The sequence below is a fragment of the Pygoscelis adeliae genome, unplaced genomic scaffold, assembly GCF_000699105.1.
Source record: "Pygoscelis adeliae isolate BGI_AS28 unplaced genomic scaffold, ASM69910v1 Scaffold34, whole genome shotgun sequence".
Lineage (NCBI taxonomy): Eukaryota > Metazoa > Chordata > Aves > Sphenisciformes > Spheniscidae > Pygoscelis > Pygoscelis adeliae.
In genome coordinates this window covers 2,941,341-2,957,624 of record NW_008824658.1, presented here as the reverse complement: position 1 = coordinate 2,957,624, position 16,284 = coordinate 2,941,341, and the positions used below count along the sequence as shown (strand labels likewise).

The 16,284-nt window shown below is 36.8% G+C and overlaps 1 protein-coding gene across 2 annotated transcripts in view; it reads right to left on the bottom strand.

Moving 5' to 3' along the window:
- The window catches only part of MAPK9 (mitogen-activated protein kinase 9), a 27,114-nt gene extending 14,922 nt beyond the window's left edge, over positions 1-12,192 (bottom strand). For both annotated transcript variants that reach the window (XM_009322673.1, XM_009322672.1), the window contains exons 1-6: positions 12,017-12,192; positions 7,187-7,316; positions 5,933-5,991; positions 4,780-4,918; positions 2,234-2,399; positions 859-930 (exon numbers count right to left, since the gene is read on the bottom strand). In XM_009322673.1, the coding sequence (XP_009320948.1) occupies positions 859-930; positions 2,234-2,399; positions 4,780-4,918; positions 5,933-5,991; positions 7,187-7,316; positions 12,017-12,138 (688 nt within the window). In that variant the 5' untranslated portion in view covers positions 12,139-12,192. The remainder of the gene's footprint in view (positions 1-858; positions 931-2,233; positions 2,400-4,779; positions 4,919-5,932; positions 5,992-7,186; positions 7,317-12,016) is intronic.
- Between the last annotated feature and the right edge of the window lie 4,092 nt (positions 12,193-16,284).

Sequence of the window (16,284 nt, the reverse complement as noted above, 5' to 3'; positions counted from 1 at the left end):
CATCAAAATCTTAAAAGAACATTTTCTTTATTAAATAATCACTTCTGTTCACTTAATACAGTGTAAAGCCTTGTTTGTGATCCAGTGATGTATTATTGAGATTTCCAATCTCTAAGGCATGAAAACATATATACAAGGGCTTTGTTTTTAATACAGTAAAATTTCCTACAATTACTATTGTACAAGAAAGCAGAATTTTATGAAGACAAATCTGGGTCAAAAGTATTGAACGGAGGAATGAAGGAATAACAATCTTAGAAAAAGCCCAAAATAAAATTTTCATAGAATGAAAAAACTCCAAAAAGAAAAAGGTTTTTTTAATAATAAATAATAGTAATAAAAAAAACATTTCTCATGCAGTGCGCTTGCAATTAGGACACTGCTGTCCAGCAAGTGCTAATAAGCAAGAAAAAAAATCTGACTAAAACTCAAAAAATTGTACAATAAAAAAATGAGTCTACTGTTCAAACAAGTAGTAAGCCAAATCCATGCATAGTAAAAAGTAACTTTGTAGGCTTTTGCTTATGACACTTATCTACAAAGAACAAGAGTAAGAAAATATACTTACTGCTATTTATTTTTTAAACCTAACAGTATCTTTTTTTAAGCTACAAAAGCTGAAGTTCTTAATATAAATTCTATGGATTCAACCAGTACAAATTGCATTAAATATAGTCTACTAAGAAAATAAAACGTAAAGCTCAACAATTTGGTTAATGACACTAATTTCAAATAGTACAGTAGATCTATTAAAACATTATTGAAAATATTGCTTATGCTTTTATACTTATACAGATCAAAATAATTGTGTTTCTGTTGGAAGTGGAATGGGATTCAAGGATGACTAGGGAAGGATACGATCAGTGCCTTGGAATATCACACAACCTTTCACCAATTCTCCCATGATGCACCCAACTGACCAGATATCAACTGAAAGTAAAAATGAAATGATCAAATTATGAAGTATCATGAACAAAAGTGAGGAAAAACAAACAAAAACATCTAGCATCTACAATAAAACACAACAATGTGGAAAACCAAACTGCTAATGTGAATTTTCAATCATATCAACACCAACTGACTGTTGCTAAATTTTGTTATTAGCATTTTGTAAAACATAATCAGTGTTTACATTTCTGAAACAACCGTGAAGAAGGATACAATCTCTTCCTGGGAACAGGACTTTATGGAGGACCATTTCTGCCATAATGCACCCAACAGACCAGATATCCACTATCATATGTTAGGTGCAACAAGGACAAAAGATTAAAGAGGTTTTTTTAAATATCACAATTATTTACTTGTAAGCTCACACTGTATTCCTACCGTCCTGCAGATAATTTATTTTTTGTCCCATCCAGAACAGCCTCTACTAAAGTTCTGATCCACATCAGCACTTGCTCTACAACAAGCTGCCTTGTGCATTAATGAAAGCCTTTTGCATGATCAGTGGCCCAGAAAGGTCCTGCGAGTCCCTTATATTACACTGCCAAAGTTACATGTATACAAAAAGCATGGTATCCCCAAGCCCCCGTGATAAAGCAGGAAGATGTACTAGCATAGAAGTCCAGAGGAGACAGCATATTACTCCACAGCTAGTAAAAATCAGCAAGTAAAATCCCCAATAATGCAGGTCAGGGACAATTTCCTAGCCAGCAATTGTGTTGGCTGAACATTCAATATATTACATTATTAAAAACACAGCTATAACACCCAGCCCCTTTGAGTGCTATGCAGATTTAGAAGAGTATGAGATATGGTTTGTCATAGGGATCTGAAACATATTTTAATAAAGTAATCAGAGATGCAAAAGGAGGAAGACTGTCAAAAGAAGATGCTTCAGAATAAAATCATATTGATAAAAGGGTTTATTATTTATAGATTGATGGTTGTTAATTTTTTTAATGTCATCCAGCATAAGTGTCTCAACATTTTTTTGGTAGGATAAAAAAAAATGGCAACACAACAGGACAACAGATGAAAAAAATAACAGCAGGGAAGAGGGAGCAGTATACATTAAATAAATAGAGATAGGCACACAGAGCAGAAAACTACTCTATTAACAAAAATTACACTGTAATAATTTTGGAGATTTCCAATACCATGATTAACATACTTTAACAATAGACATGGCAGGGGGAAACCAGCTCTCCCCGCCACCTTTTAAAGCTGTTATGTTCCGAGACAGACATGCTTTAGGCAAAAGATTTAATGTGTTACTCTAGCAACTTACCATTTTCTTTATATCCCATTCCAAGGATCACCTCTGGTGCTCTGTAATACCGTGTTACTACATATGGAGTCATCATAAAGTTAGTACATGCTGTTCTTGCCAGTCCAAAATCAAGGATTTTGAGCGTACAATCTGATTTTACTACTATGTTGCTGGGTTTCAAATCCTAACAGGAAATAACTTCAGTTAAGGATGGATCAACATCCAGAATAATACACCCCCCCTTCCACAGTCAATATATGGCACCAGTTCACTTCACGTTAACAGCTGCATATTCCTGCTCTGATGTATTTGCTTATTTATACACAGACTAGAGACAAGTTAAATGCTGCCCAGCTAAGTACTCAAAAAAATTCAGGGAAAACCAGAATCAAAGTTGTCTGCAGAGTCTTAATTTACCCAGTTGTGCACTGACAGTGCAGTCCATTACGTAATGGTCTGTACGTATGCGCAATGTGTATCTGCTTCCTTTAACACATTAAGTGGACCTATTTTGGGTAGGAATAGTTGCATGGTAAAGGAGACTGTGTTCCAAATACTGTCATTATTAGGGCACAGATCCTAAAGACGACATTATTAATTAGTCAGGTATCTGTAGGAAAAAGGAGTATCCCAACACACAAAGCATTAACAAGTGTATTTGTTCGTGACAGATAAGCCACCTACGTTAGAGTGATTAGCAAATTTCACAGTCAGAATTCGGGTGTAGTGAAAACACAAAGTTACCCAATGAGTGAAGAGAAAAATAAAATACTTTAGGAGATATGCCTCATGGGGACAGTCATTATTGCACCCAAAGGAATACACAGTTAGGAAAAACTAGAATAATTGAATTTTATTCACAAAGTATCAGAAGTAGCCAAATTACCGATGCACTAGTACATTTAATTCTGCTCAAGTGTTTGACTTGGTTTCAACCACATGAACCATGTTCTCAGGTACAGAACTTCCTTTTCTTAAAGAAGATAGGGACATGCAAATAGTTGACATGGGTTTGCATATTTTAGGAAGGCAACAAATCTTCTGCAAAACACTACTACATTTACCATCAACTAGGTTGGAGTTTCTAATCCTCTACTCAGACTTTTCTCTTGACAACAGAATAATTATTTGCAGTAGTTGATAGTGAAATTTGTGGTTCTCTCATTTTACTATAATGCTGGGCCACCTGAAGGATAACAGGTTCAATATTCATCAACTCATAACAGAGGTGGGAGTTGTACACGTTATTTCAAGTTCTATTTGGTCACAGACTAAGTAATTTCTAGATGTAGTTCCTACTATTCCATTCCTTCTGAACTATCCAAGTTCTGTTCCCTTCCTAGCCTTGCTTCTTTTCAAACCCAAATCTCTCACCTAATCAAGAGTTTTCACTCCAGAAAGGTCATTTTGTTTTGGTCCCACGCTAACCCAACCTAATGCTCACCACTTTAGCCTCTCCGTTCAAATAAACTTCATACCTCTGTTTAGTTATTCACAGTGCGGTTCCTCTCACTGCCCATTTTATTGTTCAACGAGTATCAGTTCTGTCTGATTGCTCCTGTTAGCTCCTATGAGCTTAAATTTCTCAGCAAATATTGTCTCCCCTGTAGCTCCAAATCACAGTCAACATGCCAGGTAGAGTTCAGCGGGAGTTCCAGCCCTCCCCGCTTCAGCCTCTTACACACCTCACTCCATAATTCTAGGAAAGCCCAGTACTAAGACTATCTGGATATAGACGTCGCTTAACTATACGTAACTTCCTTGCTAATACCACAGTATTTTCATGGTAGATTTTTTCAGCAAAGTAAGGAAGTAGATTTGTTGTAAGTTATACAGCTTCTCAATTGTTTATGGATTGAACATAAAGAAAAAAAGCACGTTAAACTAGAACTGGATAAAGTTTTCAGCCACCAGGCAAAAAAGAAATTTAAAAGGCAAGTGTGCCCAGGAAGCAGGGAAGGAGAAGAAAAGGAAAGGAACAGAAAAGAAGCAGAACTGTCAAATAGACTGGTCATGAAATTAAAAAAAAAAAAAATCAGAAAAAAAGAGCAGCAGCAGAACAACAGAAGCAAAGAAATAGATGAAGTCTGCACAGGACTTCAAAATTCTGATCATTCACAAACTTTACTTTTCAGAATCACACAATGGTTGAGGTTGGAAGGGACCTCTGGAGGTCATCTGGTTCAACCCCCCTGCTCAAACAGGGCCACACACAGCCAGTTGCTCAGGACCATGTCCAGGCAGCTTTTGAGTATCTCCAAGGATAGAGATATTTAAGAAGTAAATACTATGTTTTAAAGACTCATTCTTTAGTAATTTGAAAGGTCCATAGATACTCATGTTTTATTTTTTAATCAGTTCAGCATAAGTTAAATCCACAGAGCTAACCTGGTTTAAGATCGATTTACAATGCAGTCTTTACCTTTGAACCAGAAACAATCTTAATAATATTCTTATGAAAGAAATAAATATACACTTATGAAATAACAACCCCCTGCCTTCCCCCTTTTCATAAGAACATCTGTGTTCATAAAAAATATTGTTAATGATCTAATACTACCTACTCTGTGGATGATACCAGCTGAGTGGAGATGTTTGATACCACATAGCATTTGGTAAAGAAGATAAGACATTCTTTCATGATCCAGTTCCATATGAATAACCTGGCACAAATTTGCATCCATCAGCTCCATAACCAAATATCTAAAGCACAAGAAAGAAAGCATTAAGAAAACTCGAGTCTTACTTTTCGTATCAGGTTTAAGCTTAGCATGAGATGTTTAATAAAAGCCAACTACTTTGCTAACGTGTCAAAAAGCTTACGATTAAAGAAAAAAACATCATGCATGACCAGCGTCAAAATTAAATTATTATCTATTCAAATAGTCTTACTATTAAAAATTAAGTGTTCAATCATCCATCACAAGAGACTAGAATTCCACTAGTTTTATAAACAGTAATACAGAAGAATAATTCTGAGTTTATGCAGCATGAAAAGCTGACTGACTGAAGTTGATGAAGAAATTGCAGATATTACAATGTATCAAAAATGCTTTTCACTGTAATTTATTTAAAAAATTATGAAAATTAAGAAAAGCACAGTAAGAACTAAGAAGGAATGATTCAATGATTCAATTTCAAGTTAAAATATCATCTGCTTACCCCCTTCAGACACACACACTCCCGTGTTTACCCAAGAAGCCCATTCACAAACCACAACAGCATATTCACTGAAACCTAAGAATACCTCACCAATTAAATCACCATGAATCCTTTCTAGACCAATTGACATAGCTTGCATAAAAAAGAAATATATTCAATTCTTAATTGAGGCCAAAAATACTGTTGTGCTGATGTGACTGGTATGGCAAAAAAATATCAGGTTATCCAGACCAAGTTATTATCCTGAAGTGACCCATTTAGCTAAAGGACAATGCACACAAACCAGATGCCTATGCAATCAGCAAAGTATGGCAGACAAATGAATAGAAGGTAAATAACCTCTTTTTACTCCCCACTTCCATCTTATGCATGTAGTGAAACAACTTTCTTGGTCTTTCTTAAAGAAATCTAGAAATAAAGACTAATTAAAGACTAAATTTAGCCTTTAGCTACCCTCTGTTTTCAAAGCGTGAAGTCTGTAGGATACTGGAAATACAGCTCCAGGTCTTAGGCCAGTATTTGTCAGGAAAAGTAAAACAAAAATCTAGTACTTACACATCCTGAAATTCTTCTAGTGACTTCTGTGGTGTAAATACATTTAATAAACTAATTATCTATAAAATAAAAATAAACATTAGAAGAAACTTCTGCTTTAATTCACATAAAAACCCACTATTGCAGAAGCCACTATTCCAAATCAAATGCACAGTTACTGTATACAATTTTAATGTTACTTGGCTTCACTTAATTCACATGTGCTGAAAAACTGCCAATTCAGAAATAGTTCAAAATTGCAGCATGTATGCCAAAGGAACTAAGACAGGACAAAACCACTTTTTTCTTTTTAAAGTTATACGACACCTTCTATCTCCCTCCCCAGTGCCTGAAACATATGCCATTTTTTCCCCATAAATAATAATCTCTTATTTTAAATCACATGTTGTGCAAGGAATTTTAACCAAGGCTGTCCAACAAGTACAGAGATACCCCACGCCACCCCATTAAACGCAGATTATGATGTACTATTTCTAGAAGAACTGCTAAAATTACTGTACTGCCCTCCTTAATAACCACCTTGCTTTTATTCTGCTACTTCTGGACTTCACCAAAAGCTTACTTAAAAAAAAATAAATCCTAAAAGGCTAATTGACTCCAGGAAGTTTAAGACCTGAGTGCACAACTTGAATGATCAGCAGCGTTTCTAGTTCATGTTAGTATCAGAACACAACAGTCACATAAACCTTATATTCTTGTACTTGAACACTGAAGTATTGACATTAAGGCTTGTTATTTTAGAAGGTTCAAAGATTTTAAAATATGTATATATTGTCCGTAGTATTTCACTTCTGTTTACCAGTAAGTTGTTAGATAGTACTGCACCCCTGCAAACCTCACCAGTTAAACACTGTATTTAATAAAAATCTTGCCTAAGCTCACAAGATTTAACTACACTGCAGTTACAAGAGCCAAATCCACAAACAACCCTCTGCCAAACAGGCTTTGCTGCAGTACGACTTAAAAGGGCAAATGCAATACAGCAAGGCCAGTTCTATAAAGCCAACACTGATGGTAAACCTCTACCAACACCACAGCAAAAACCTCCTCCTCCTGGCATTTCATCCTCTAAGCAGCTCACCCAAGAACTTAATCGTACATTGTAGAGAACTGCATTACCCGTAACAAATCTTTCCAGTCTTTCTCTCACTATTTTTCCATTACTTTGGTTACTAACAGCACATAAGAGAGCAAATCCTGAGCTTTTTAGACAACTTACAGTAATGAGGAAGAGAAATATAAAGCCAAACTTACATTTTTGTGATTGACACATTTTAAAAGAACAAGCTCTCTGTAAGCTCTTTTTGCGTGGGTTTGATTCTGAAAAGGACGACTCAGCTTCTTTACAGCAACATTTATTCCAAGGACTGTATCAAACGCAGCACTAGAAGTTTTCAAAAGACAAACAACTTAAGTTGAAGTCTATTTGAGGGAAAGGAGGGGGCAAAAGGGAGATGGGAGTGAGGAAAGAAATCAAGATTTGAGACAAAGCATATCCACTAAGCTGTTTATACTAACTTCAACTAATTTTCATTTAGAAAACAAACATCCTTTAAAATCTACACATCCTTTAATAAATACAAATAGGTTAAACAGAAGCCACTGACACTCATCAGAAGTCTTCCTGCCCTTAAGACTGAATCTGCTGACTCAAGACTCACATTCAAAACTGCAAGATCTAAAAATATTTTAAGCTTATTTGAAATCAAGAAGCATTTCAGTTGCCTAATCTATATATTTGGAGTATTTTTTTTTTCAACACTGCTGCTGACTGACAATCATTTAATATCTGCAACAGAAATTTCTCTTTCCTAAAGGCGAGTCACAACCATGTCTCCATGATCTGTTCTGAAGGCATCACTACTCTCCTGTACATGGATAGTTTACAATTATAAACAATTTTAGTGCCTAGCAGAAAGTTACATTCATCATCTGGTGTTGGGGGAAAAAATGAATCCATAGAATTGAGTAATATGGAAAACTCAGATTGCAGGGAGCAAGATGAGTTTAAAAGTGAACATGACCATTAATTTTATCTTGATTTTCAGCTGTGCTTGTTCACTCCCTCTGCAGTTCGAGGTACAGCTGTAAACTTGCTTTAATAGCTGTGAGAATCTAAGCTAAATTATCTGTATATCCAGAACAAGACTAAAGTGGGAATACTCTGGGGGAACACACAGACTATTCAGCAAAATATATGTGAATTCATGCCACAAACTACTCAACAGTTCTAATCTTTAAACAGTTCCGGTTTTAAATAAGGATTCCCACATTACTCTATTTCCATTTAATGTTACTTTCATAGGGTAGGAAAGAATTCTCATTCACATATATTTTCCAAGCACAATTAAGCTCTTTGTGAGCTCCTTCCCTATCTCATCAAGATATGTACAATACCAGGCTTAAAAGGACATTCATATTATAGTACTTTTACAAAAAGCACAGCTCCTCTGTGATAACAATACTCAAATTATATGAAGTTTACCAGAATCAAGTCACTGCTTTCCCTGCTGGAAAAAGCAATACCACCACAAAGCAGGGCTCACCCATGAGATGATGTGTTTTCTTGAAGGCATGTCCCAAATTCGAGTCAATGTGCCATTTGCACTAAAGGATTGCTAGCATTTATTTCAACTTAGTTCTGTGAAATACATAAGTCATTACTCAATGATACAATCACTCTCAGATTTAAAGCTTTTATGTCTACGCAAAACAAAACACAAAATGGGAGGAAGGCAACTGGCCAGACAACTGGAGAAATTATTTTCTTCCCAAATATAAAAGCACTGATGTTTCAGTACTCACTTCACCTAGAAGACATTATATGTAAATTTAAAAGTTTTGCGTATGTTAATGACTTTAACTACACCTGGGAATTAGTATAAAATCAATGACCAACAGGGTCTGCATGAATTAGCTGTTCAAGTCAATCACAGGTCAGCAGCGGACAAAGGAGCAATTTTGGCGGAAGTATCCCATTGTGATCTAACAAACCAGGTATATGTCAAGGCTCAGACTGAGCACATACGAAGAACTCCACCTGAACCTCTTATTTTGCTCATCTACATGGGAGCGACTTACATTCCATCTCAAAAAAAAAAAAAGAAGCTATCTGCTACCTACACAATCCAAGGGGAAGAATTAAAAACAGACTGGTAGAAGAAAAAAAAAAAGTGGTAAAAAATTGTGTGAGCATGCATTTATTTAATTTACCAAGAAAAAAAAAGACAGAATATAACCTCTATTACCACTAAGACCACACTTCTAAACATCATGTAATTTTACACAAATGAACAGAAAAAATCATGGATGTAACTGGTGTTACATTTCCTTTCCCATCCCTGCTCATCTGAATTCAAAAGAGACTTTTTCATCATGGCAACTGTTTCAGGCACAGATTTTTAAAAAGTGGACTGGCCAGAGTCGATCCAGTTATCACCTTGGCTACTAACAGGATGTCTATAAATTATTTCAGCATTTAATATCATGGAAGAATCTCAACATCTACCCCACCATATAACAGCGATTCCAATTTGATCATAGTGAATTGTAGTAGGGTCTTCACTGCACTTATGATAGTTTTGCATCTTGAGCACATTTAATATTAAGAGTAGTGATACCACATACGTGATGAAATTATTAACAAAACATTATGACCTAAATTATAGTAGGAAATCACACTTCATTTCTGTAGGCAAAACAGGAGTTTGCAAACAGTAACAAACTCATCCCGACTGTTTCTTCAACTGCAACTTTAAGTGAAGTTATCACCACAGTCAAAGCTGTGCTATTTATAAGATCATGGTTTTGCTGCATTGCAGGACAAAAGAAGTTTGCTGGGACAGAAAAATCAGACTCACTAGAAAATTTAAGAAATCAAGGACAAGAAAGGAAAAAAGATGTCAGGAAGTTGAAGACAAATTATTGCAAAAGAATGATTTTGTGTAAGTGATTATTCAGTCCTAAATAGATCATAAGACTTCAAATGTATTAATACTTAGGAACAAAGAAGTGCGGAAAGTCATCTATAAAAGTGTACTTTGTATATAAGATACAAAAGGTATATCCAACTTCTCTCCTAGCCTGTTTGCGGTGTGAGGTAGAAATACCCTCTAGGTAATAACTGAGTTCCTTTTCCATCTTCCTAGAGCTTTCATTTATTGCTTTTCCTAAGTATGTATTTTTAAAACTACTTTTCCTAAATTTTAATATCAAAGAAAAAACTAAGCAGAAGCAATACCAATGGAGTTTCCCATTAATATTTTGAGGAAAAAAATAGCAAAATTCAGACCTCTGCTAGCTGAAATGACACACGTGGTATTAAAAAATCTCACAAAAAAATAAAATTCACACACAAAACTTCAGAAATATTTTTCCTAATTTTTATGTTAGACACTGGATGATTAAAAAAAAGCATCACATCTGTGTGTCACACTACTGACTTGACAATTTTTCCAGCCAAACATGACAGAATAGCACTCATCTTACACTCAGTTTTCCACATTTTACATCCTAGTATTTTGTATCTTTCCTTTGTGTACTACAAGGAATTTTAGGAGAAATTAAGAATTTGCACCTTCAACTTGGACATAGTTTTCAGATGTTTCACATGAAGATGAAAATTTACACAATGTTTCACCCTGTTGTTCTATAAATCAAGTATTCTCAAAACAAGTCAATAAATCAGATCATTTCTTCTTCTTCCCAAAACATTGACCTTAGCACTACCCTAACTTCATTTTGAAGCAGACACCTAGTTTAAGTCATATAGCTTAGAAATGCACTACTTCTAATGAAAGGAGGAACACTTACAACCACCCTGAATTCCTGCATGCCATCTAGAACAAGCATAACTTTAATAATATTTATACCTGGAAAATGTCAGCACTATACTACACCTTACCCAAACACTAATAACCAAGATCTAGAACGTATAGATCTAATACCCTATCCCCTCATCACTCAACCCCCTAAAGAAGAATGAAATATGGCGTTCTCATTTTGCTTATTTTTCAGTCACCTATTAGCAGAGCAATAGGGGTATCTAAATAATTTAAAAATAAAGGCATGTTCTCACAAAAATGCACTCTTTTCCTGCACATATAACTTATTACTGTTATGAAAAGGCCAAAAAGACATGGGCAGGTGCTGTATAAGGAGTTGCTCACAATACGTGAGTCATCACACTTATTCTGCAGAATTTATAGATGAAGAGAAACCGCAGACTGGATTTAAAGCATGAACAGCCCACCATGTGTTGTCATTAAGTATAATATCAGAGAGTTCCTGAGCATATCCATTTGTGTATGGAATTGCAAAATCGCATCAATAAACATTTCTGCTGTTACCAAGTAAGTTCTGCCCAACAAAACACGGGCTGGCACTAAGTCGTGTAGAATGGATTGCTGCAGTCTAAAAAACATTTGAAAGTGTTTACCTTGAGCTGGCCCAGAGGTGTGGTGCCATACAAGAGACTAAGGTTCAGGATCAGACTAACGACTCTCACGTCCTGGGCCAGTGGAGGCTGGACACATAGCTGAGGTGACACACCAAGGAAGAGCCGGCCAGCCCAACCCCTCACACAGCATCCCTTTCTGGTTAATCCATGGAGTGACAATGACACTGATTTGCCAGTTAATGGCAAGGCACTGCATTGATGGCTCCTAGAAATGGACAGGAGTGATCGGGAATAAAAGGGGGGGAAGAAAGGGGGCCATGATGAAGAAACGAGTAAAACCCAGAATCTCTCACCATCGCATTGTCATACCTTACACTGCAATATCATAACTACATGGGGAATGTGAGAACTAGAAACAGAAATAAAGTGGTTAATGAGAAGGACGTTTGTTGACCATTTTAAATTATGCAGTTATCCAAATATTAATTTTCCCCTAAAAACAAAACAAAAAGCGTTTTGCACATGAACTACAGAAAGCAGGTGTTTTAGAATTTATTTAGTCCACAACCCTGTAGCAAGAGACAGAAGTTACCGTCAGTATTTGACATTCTGGCACCTCTATCAGGAATACATTCAAATTTTATGTTTATAGCTTTTTATATTTAAATAAAATATTTATTACTCACCAAACAATGCCCTGTGCCCCTGATCCTATGGGCTTCAATTGCTGGTAACGTTTTAGTACAGTGAACGTTGAATCTGCAACTTGAACACTGTAAAACTGACTATCACATTTACTGTCACTCATGGTGTAGTGTCATGTAGTTTTCTCTCTCAAGGACCTGGTAAAGTTTTCAAGATCTTAAAGAAAAAGAAAGAAAACAAATGTTCACTCTCTCACTAATGACACTGATTCAAGTTGGAAAATATATTATACATATTTTAATACAGATGAATTTTTCAATAGCATACCATTAAATAAGCATTCTTTCAACTTCACATATTACCACTGCTAATGAAAAATACTTGCAGACAGACAGCAAATAATCATAGCCTTCACAGCTTTAAGTAAATGCATGTTTCTATTCCAATCCCTAAAACAAAAAGCAGCTAAGTAAACAACCTTAAAAACAAACAAAAACACCCAAATCCAACAACTCTCTAATCCTTGAAAGATACTCCTTAGCTCAGAATTACTACTATGTGCTAGGACTGTATTAATTTCTGTATTACAGAAAAAAATATCGTAAATAATGTCTTTCAAACACTGATAATGCAGATAAAAGCAACAGCAGAAACCCATGGAGTCCACAGACATAGAAAGAAACAAGGTTTTAATACAAGACTTGATTACAACTGCAAACCAGGTTTGAAACAAAACTGCCGCCCCCAAAATCCCCATGGCTGCTGCAGTTTCTCCAACAGTCCCTTTCAACCTAGTTCAGTAGGAAATTTCAAGGAGAGCTCTGCCTCCCCACCTCTGCCAGGCAACCCTTCCCAGATCCATACCTATCGCAACCCACTCTCCCTCCCATTTTAAACACACCATAACATCCCATGCCATCAGTTAGTGTCCCTGTAGTCCTACAAGAATTAGAGAGTTTTGTGCTATAGCCTGAAAGAGACTTTCATGCCATAATAGAGAATAAGTTATATCCATCTGTCAAGAATGAATTAGAGGTAGGTAATTACATCAAAGAGCATGGTAATGGACTAAACCTCTTTAGAGCTAAAGTGCTACAGTAACCAGAGAACAGACCTCCAGTTTTCCTGGGCCTCCATCCCTCTTCCAAACCTTACAAGAAAATTACCTCAGTAATTACTGAAGAGGTCTCTAACAAATTCTCCCACTTTTAATTTCACATTCACTGTGACAGATAGTGTCATAGCCCAGAGTAAATTGCACAGTCAAGTGTTCCTTGAAACAGGAAATGAAAGCAGATCACCTTCCCCCGGAGCAGCTGTCCTAACCACCGGCCTGTACGGCGTCTGTTTTAACTAAAGAAAGAGCAGCTAGTCTCTCTCTCTTTGCTGGCCTACAGAATATTTGTGAGCCAATGCAAAACAGAAAAGACGCAAGAGCAACCCAGATGGCCATCCTAGAAGGCCATAGAGCCACACAAATAGCTTTTGGTTGCTTCAAGAATAAGAATTTGGACCTCTCTCTTCCTAGGTGCACACAGGAGGGAGCAGCATCTTTTCCATGGCTTAAGCCAGCAGATGATCTCCAAGAAATCTGCAAGTAAAACAGGTAGAAGACCTACAAATCCTATTAAAGACTGGGTTTAAACTGAACTAGTAATGGTTAGTCTTAAGGGATTCTCAAGAAATGTCTAGAGTCCCTTTTACCTTCTAGTTTCTCAAAATCTAAGCAGTATTTTAAGAAGCAGATATTCAACTTGGTCATCTCTGCCAGCAATTTAGACAGTAAGTTTACCTGATAGTTCCTCTTAGAAGCTTAAGAAAAAAAGCAGAGGAGAAAGGATCAGCAAAGGGAAAATGTGAGCTACCAACTTTCTGCCTCTGCCACAGCAGTAGTAGGGGGGAGGAAGAGAATTACATCTCCTATACAGTATTTTTAGGGGCAGTCAAATGCAGTTCCACAATCAGCTCACACTCATGTGAGACGAAAGCACTGCCTTAAGAGGTGCTCTCAACCTTTCCTGCTACATCCCACGAAAAAAAACACTCTTCTTTCCGACCCTTTTTATTACTCCAAAGCTATGGACTCTGAGGTACCAAATTTTGTGATTAACAGTCCCTAAGCAGCCATGGTATTTTCAGTGAATTTTCATATGTTGGAAGAAAGGTACTGCTGGAAGGTTAAGATCCTATCTCTGAAAAGGACTTACAGAACAAAACCAAAAGTATAGATTTCGCATAAGCTGGCTATCAAGTTAAAGACCTGTTAGTTACACAAGAACTATGCTGTACCTCTTCATGGGTTAACGAAACATTTTTCTATAACAGAGATAAAGAAGTAGGGGAAAATAAAGTTATCCTGAACCACAGAAACCCTCCCTTTAAGGAACCTTGTCTGCACAAAGCCATCTTTTAAAAATCATTTAGAGATCAGGATAAGCTCTTTAGGCAAGACCCAAAGAGGGAATTAGGCATCACAACACACAAGTTTTATGTATTCTGACATCCTCTGCAATTCACCATGCTAAGAACCCAGCCCCTCCATAAGCTGAGCCCTAATTTTTAATTAGGCTGCAAGCTGCTTGGACGCATCAGGACATACATTATTTCAGACATACACATTACTGTAAAATTAGGTGCCTAGGGATTGTAGCTGTTCACAAAACTTCAGACAAACAATCTATTTTGGGTGCAAGATCTCTCAAATAAAAACAGATTTCCTATTGCTCAAGGGAAAAGTGTATCTGGCAAACAAGTTTCTTAACCCTGAGCTGTTACTTTCCTACCTGAAATAATTTGATTCAAGACTCCAGCTAACATTCTCCACACTTCTCCTATACAGGAACTTTTTGGAAGCAGGCATTATCTCCATTTCTGAAATACAAGTTTTTCATTTATGGCTTTCTAGCTGCAGCTGCATCAAACAGAACCAGGAGCAAATGTGAAAGTCACAGGATAGTCAGCAAACATACCTCTACTTACTGGTAATAGCATATTACTGAATCACAATGTTTCAAGATGTTTTTCTATTTTAGAGCATGCACAAGATGCCTATAAATTAAGTGTTGGTTTGAGTCTTTCTTTAATATAACTTGCTTGTACAATTGGGGAAATTTAAGAATCACAAAGCTGACTGAGCACATCACATGCAGGAAACTTACAGGAGTGGTTTTCAACCTGTAGCTCATGAAAGATAACTAGAAAAATAACCAACACACCAAACCTACCATCAGTAGGCTTATGAGTTGTTATATGGAATTCAACTAAGAAATTTTTAGAAGTTGAAAGCAACTCTACTATAGCATACATCCTGCATTAAACAGTCACTTCCCTAAAAGGCATTTATTAAAATGGCAACTTATTATTAACCAGATCTGTCCTCTGGATATCGTCAAGTCAAAAGCTTCTGAAACAAACAGGTTGTAGCAGTTGGGAACACATTCCCAGAGTTGTTTTGGTTACAGAAATGTTATTACTGACAATGAAGCATAAGAACATCAGGAAACTTAGCTTGATTTTTAAACCTCAGGCTAAAATTCTACTGCTGACAGAATGAATAGACAATGAACATAAATATATTTATGAAAAGAAAAGATATGGAAATTCTGTGCAGAAAATCTCCCCCCATTCTCTTATTCGCCCTTGTAAATGTACTTCAAATTCAGGTGTGCCCTTTTAAGGACTATTATCCAATAGTGTTGGAGGGGTTTTTAAAATCTTTACAGTAATATATATCAACAGGTATGAGTCCAACTACAAAATCTTAGTGAGTTACCTCCTATCCCTCTACTCACAACCCCTGAACAGTCTGTTGCAAAAGGTTAAGTGTAGCAAAGCGGTAGCGGAGTAACCTCAATCAGTTACAGCAGAGTTTAGAGGTACTCTCTATCTGTTTAACTCTTTGAAAAATCGACCTTTTTTCTTTAAGCAACCCAAACTATTACTGACCACAGATTTTACCAGCTACCTGTTATAGTACCATTCGGCTGTTAAACATACACTGCAGACAACGACTGGATGCATCTCAGCGCCCCTGCTAGGGCAAGTTGGTGGAAAAGAGAGAAAAAGTTTAAACGTGCATCTGCTGTAACCGATTACGCTGTTGTAAAATTACGTAACAGCCATATAACCGAGCAAGAGCACTTCTTACACCCCTCCTAAAACTCCTGCTGAGAAATTGCTCCGGCTCAAGAGAAAGCTCGGGTTCGCTCTCACCGCGTCGAGGGGGGCGCGCAGCGCGGGCCCTTCCCTCGGCTCGGCCGCGCTCCCTTCGACCCTCTCAGGACGGGGGGGGGCTTCCAGGGGACGCCGA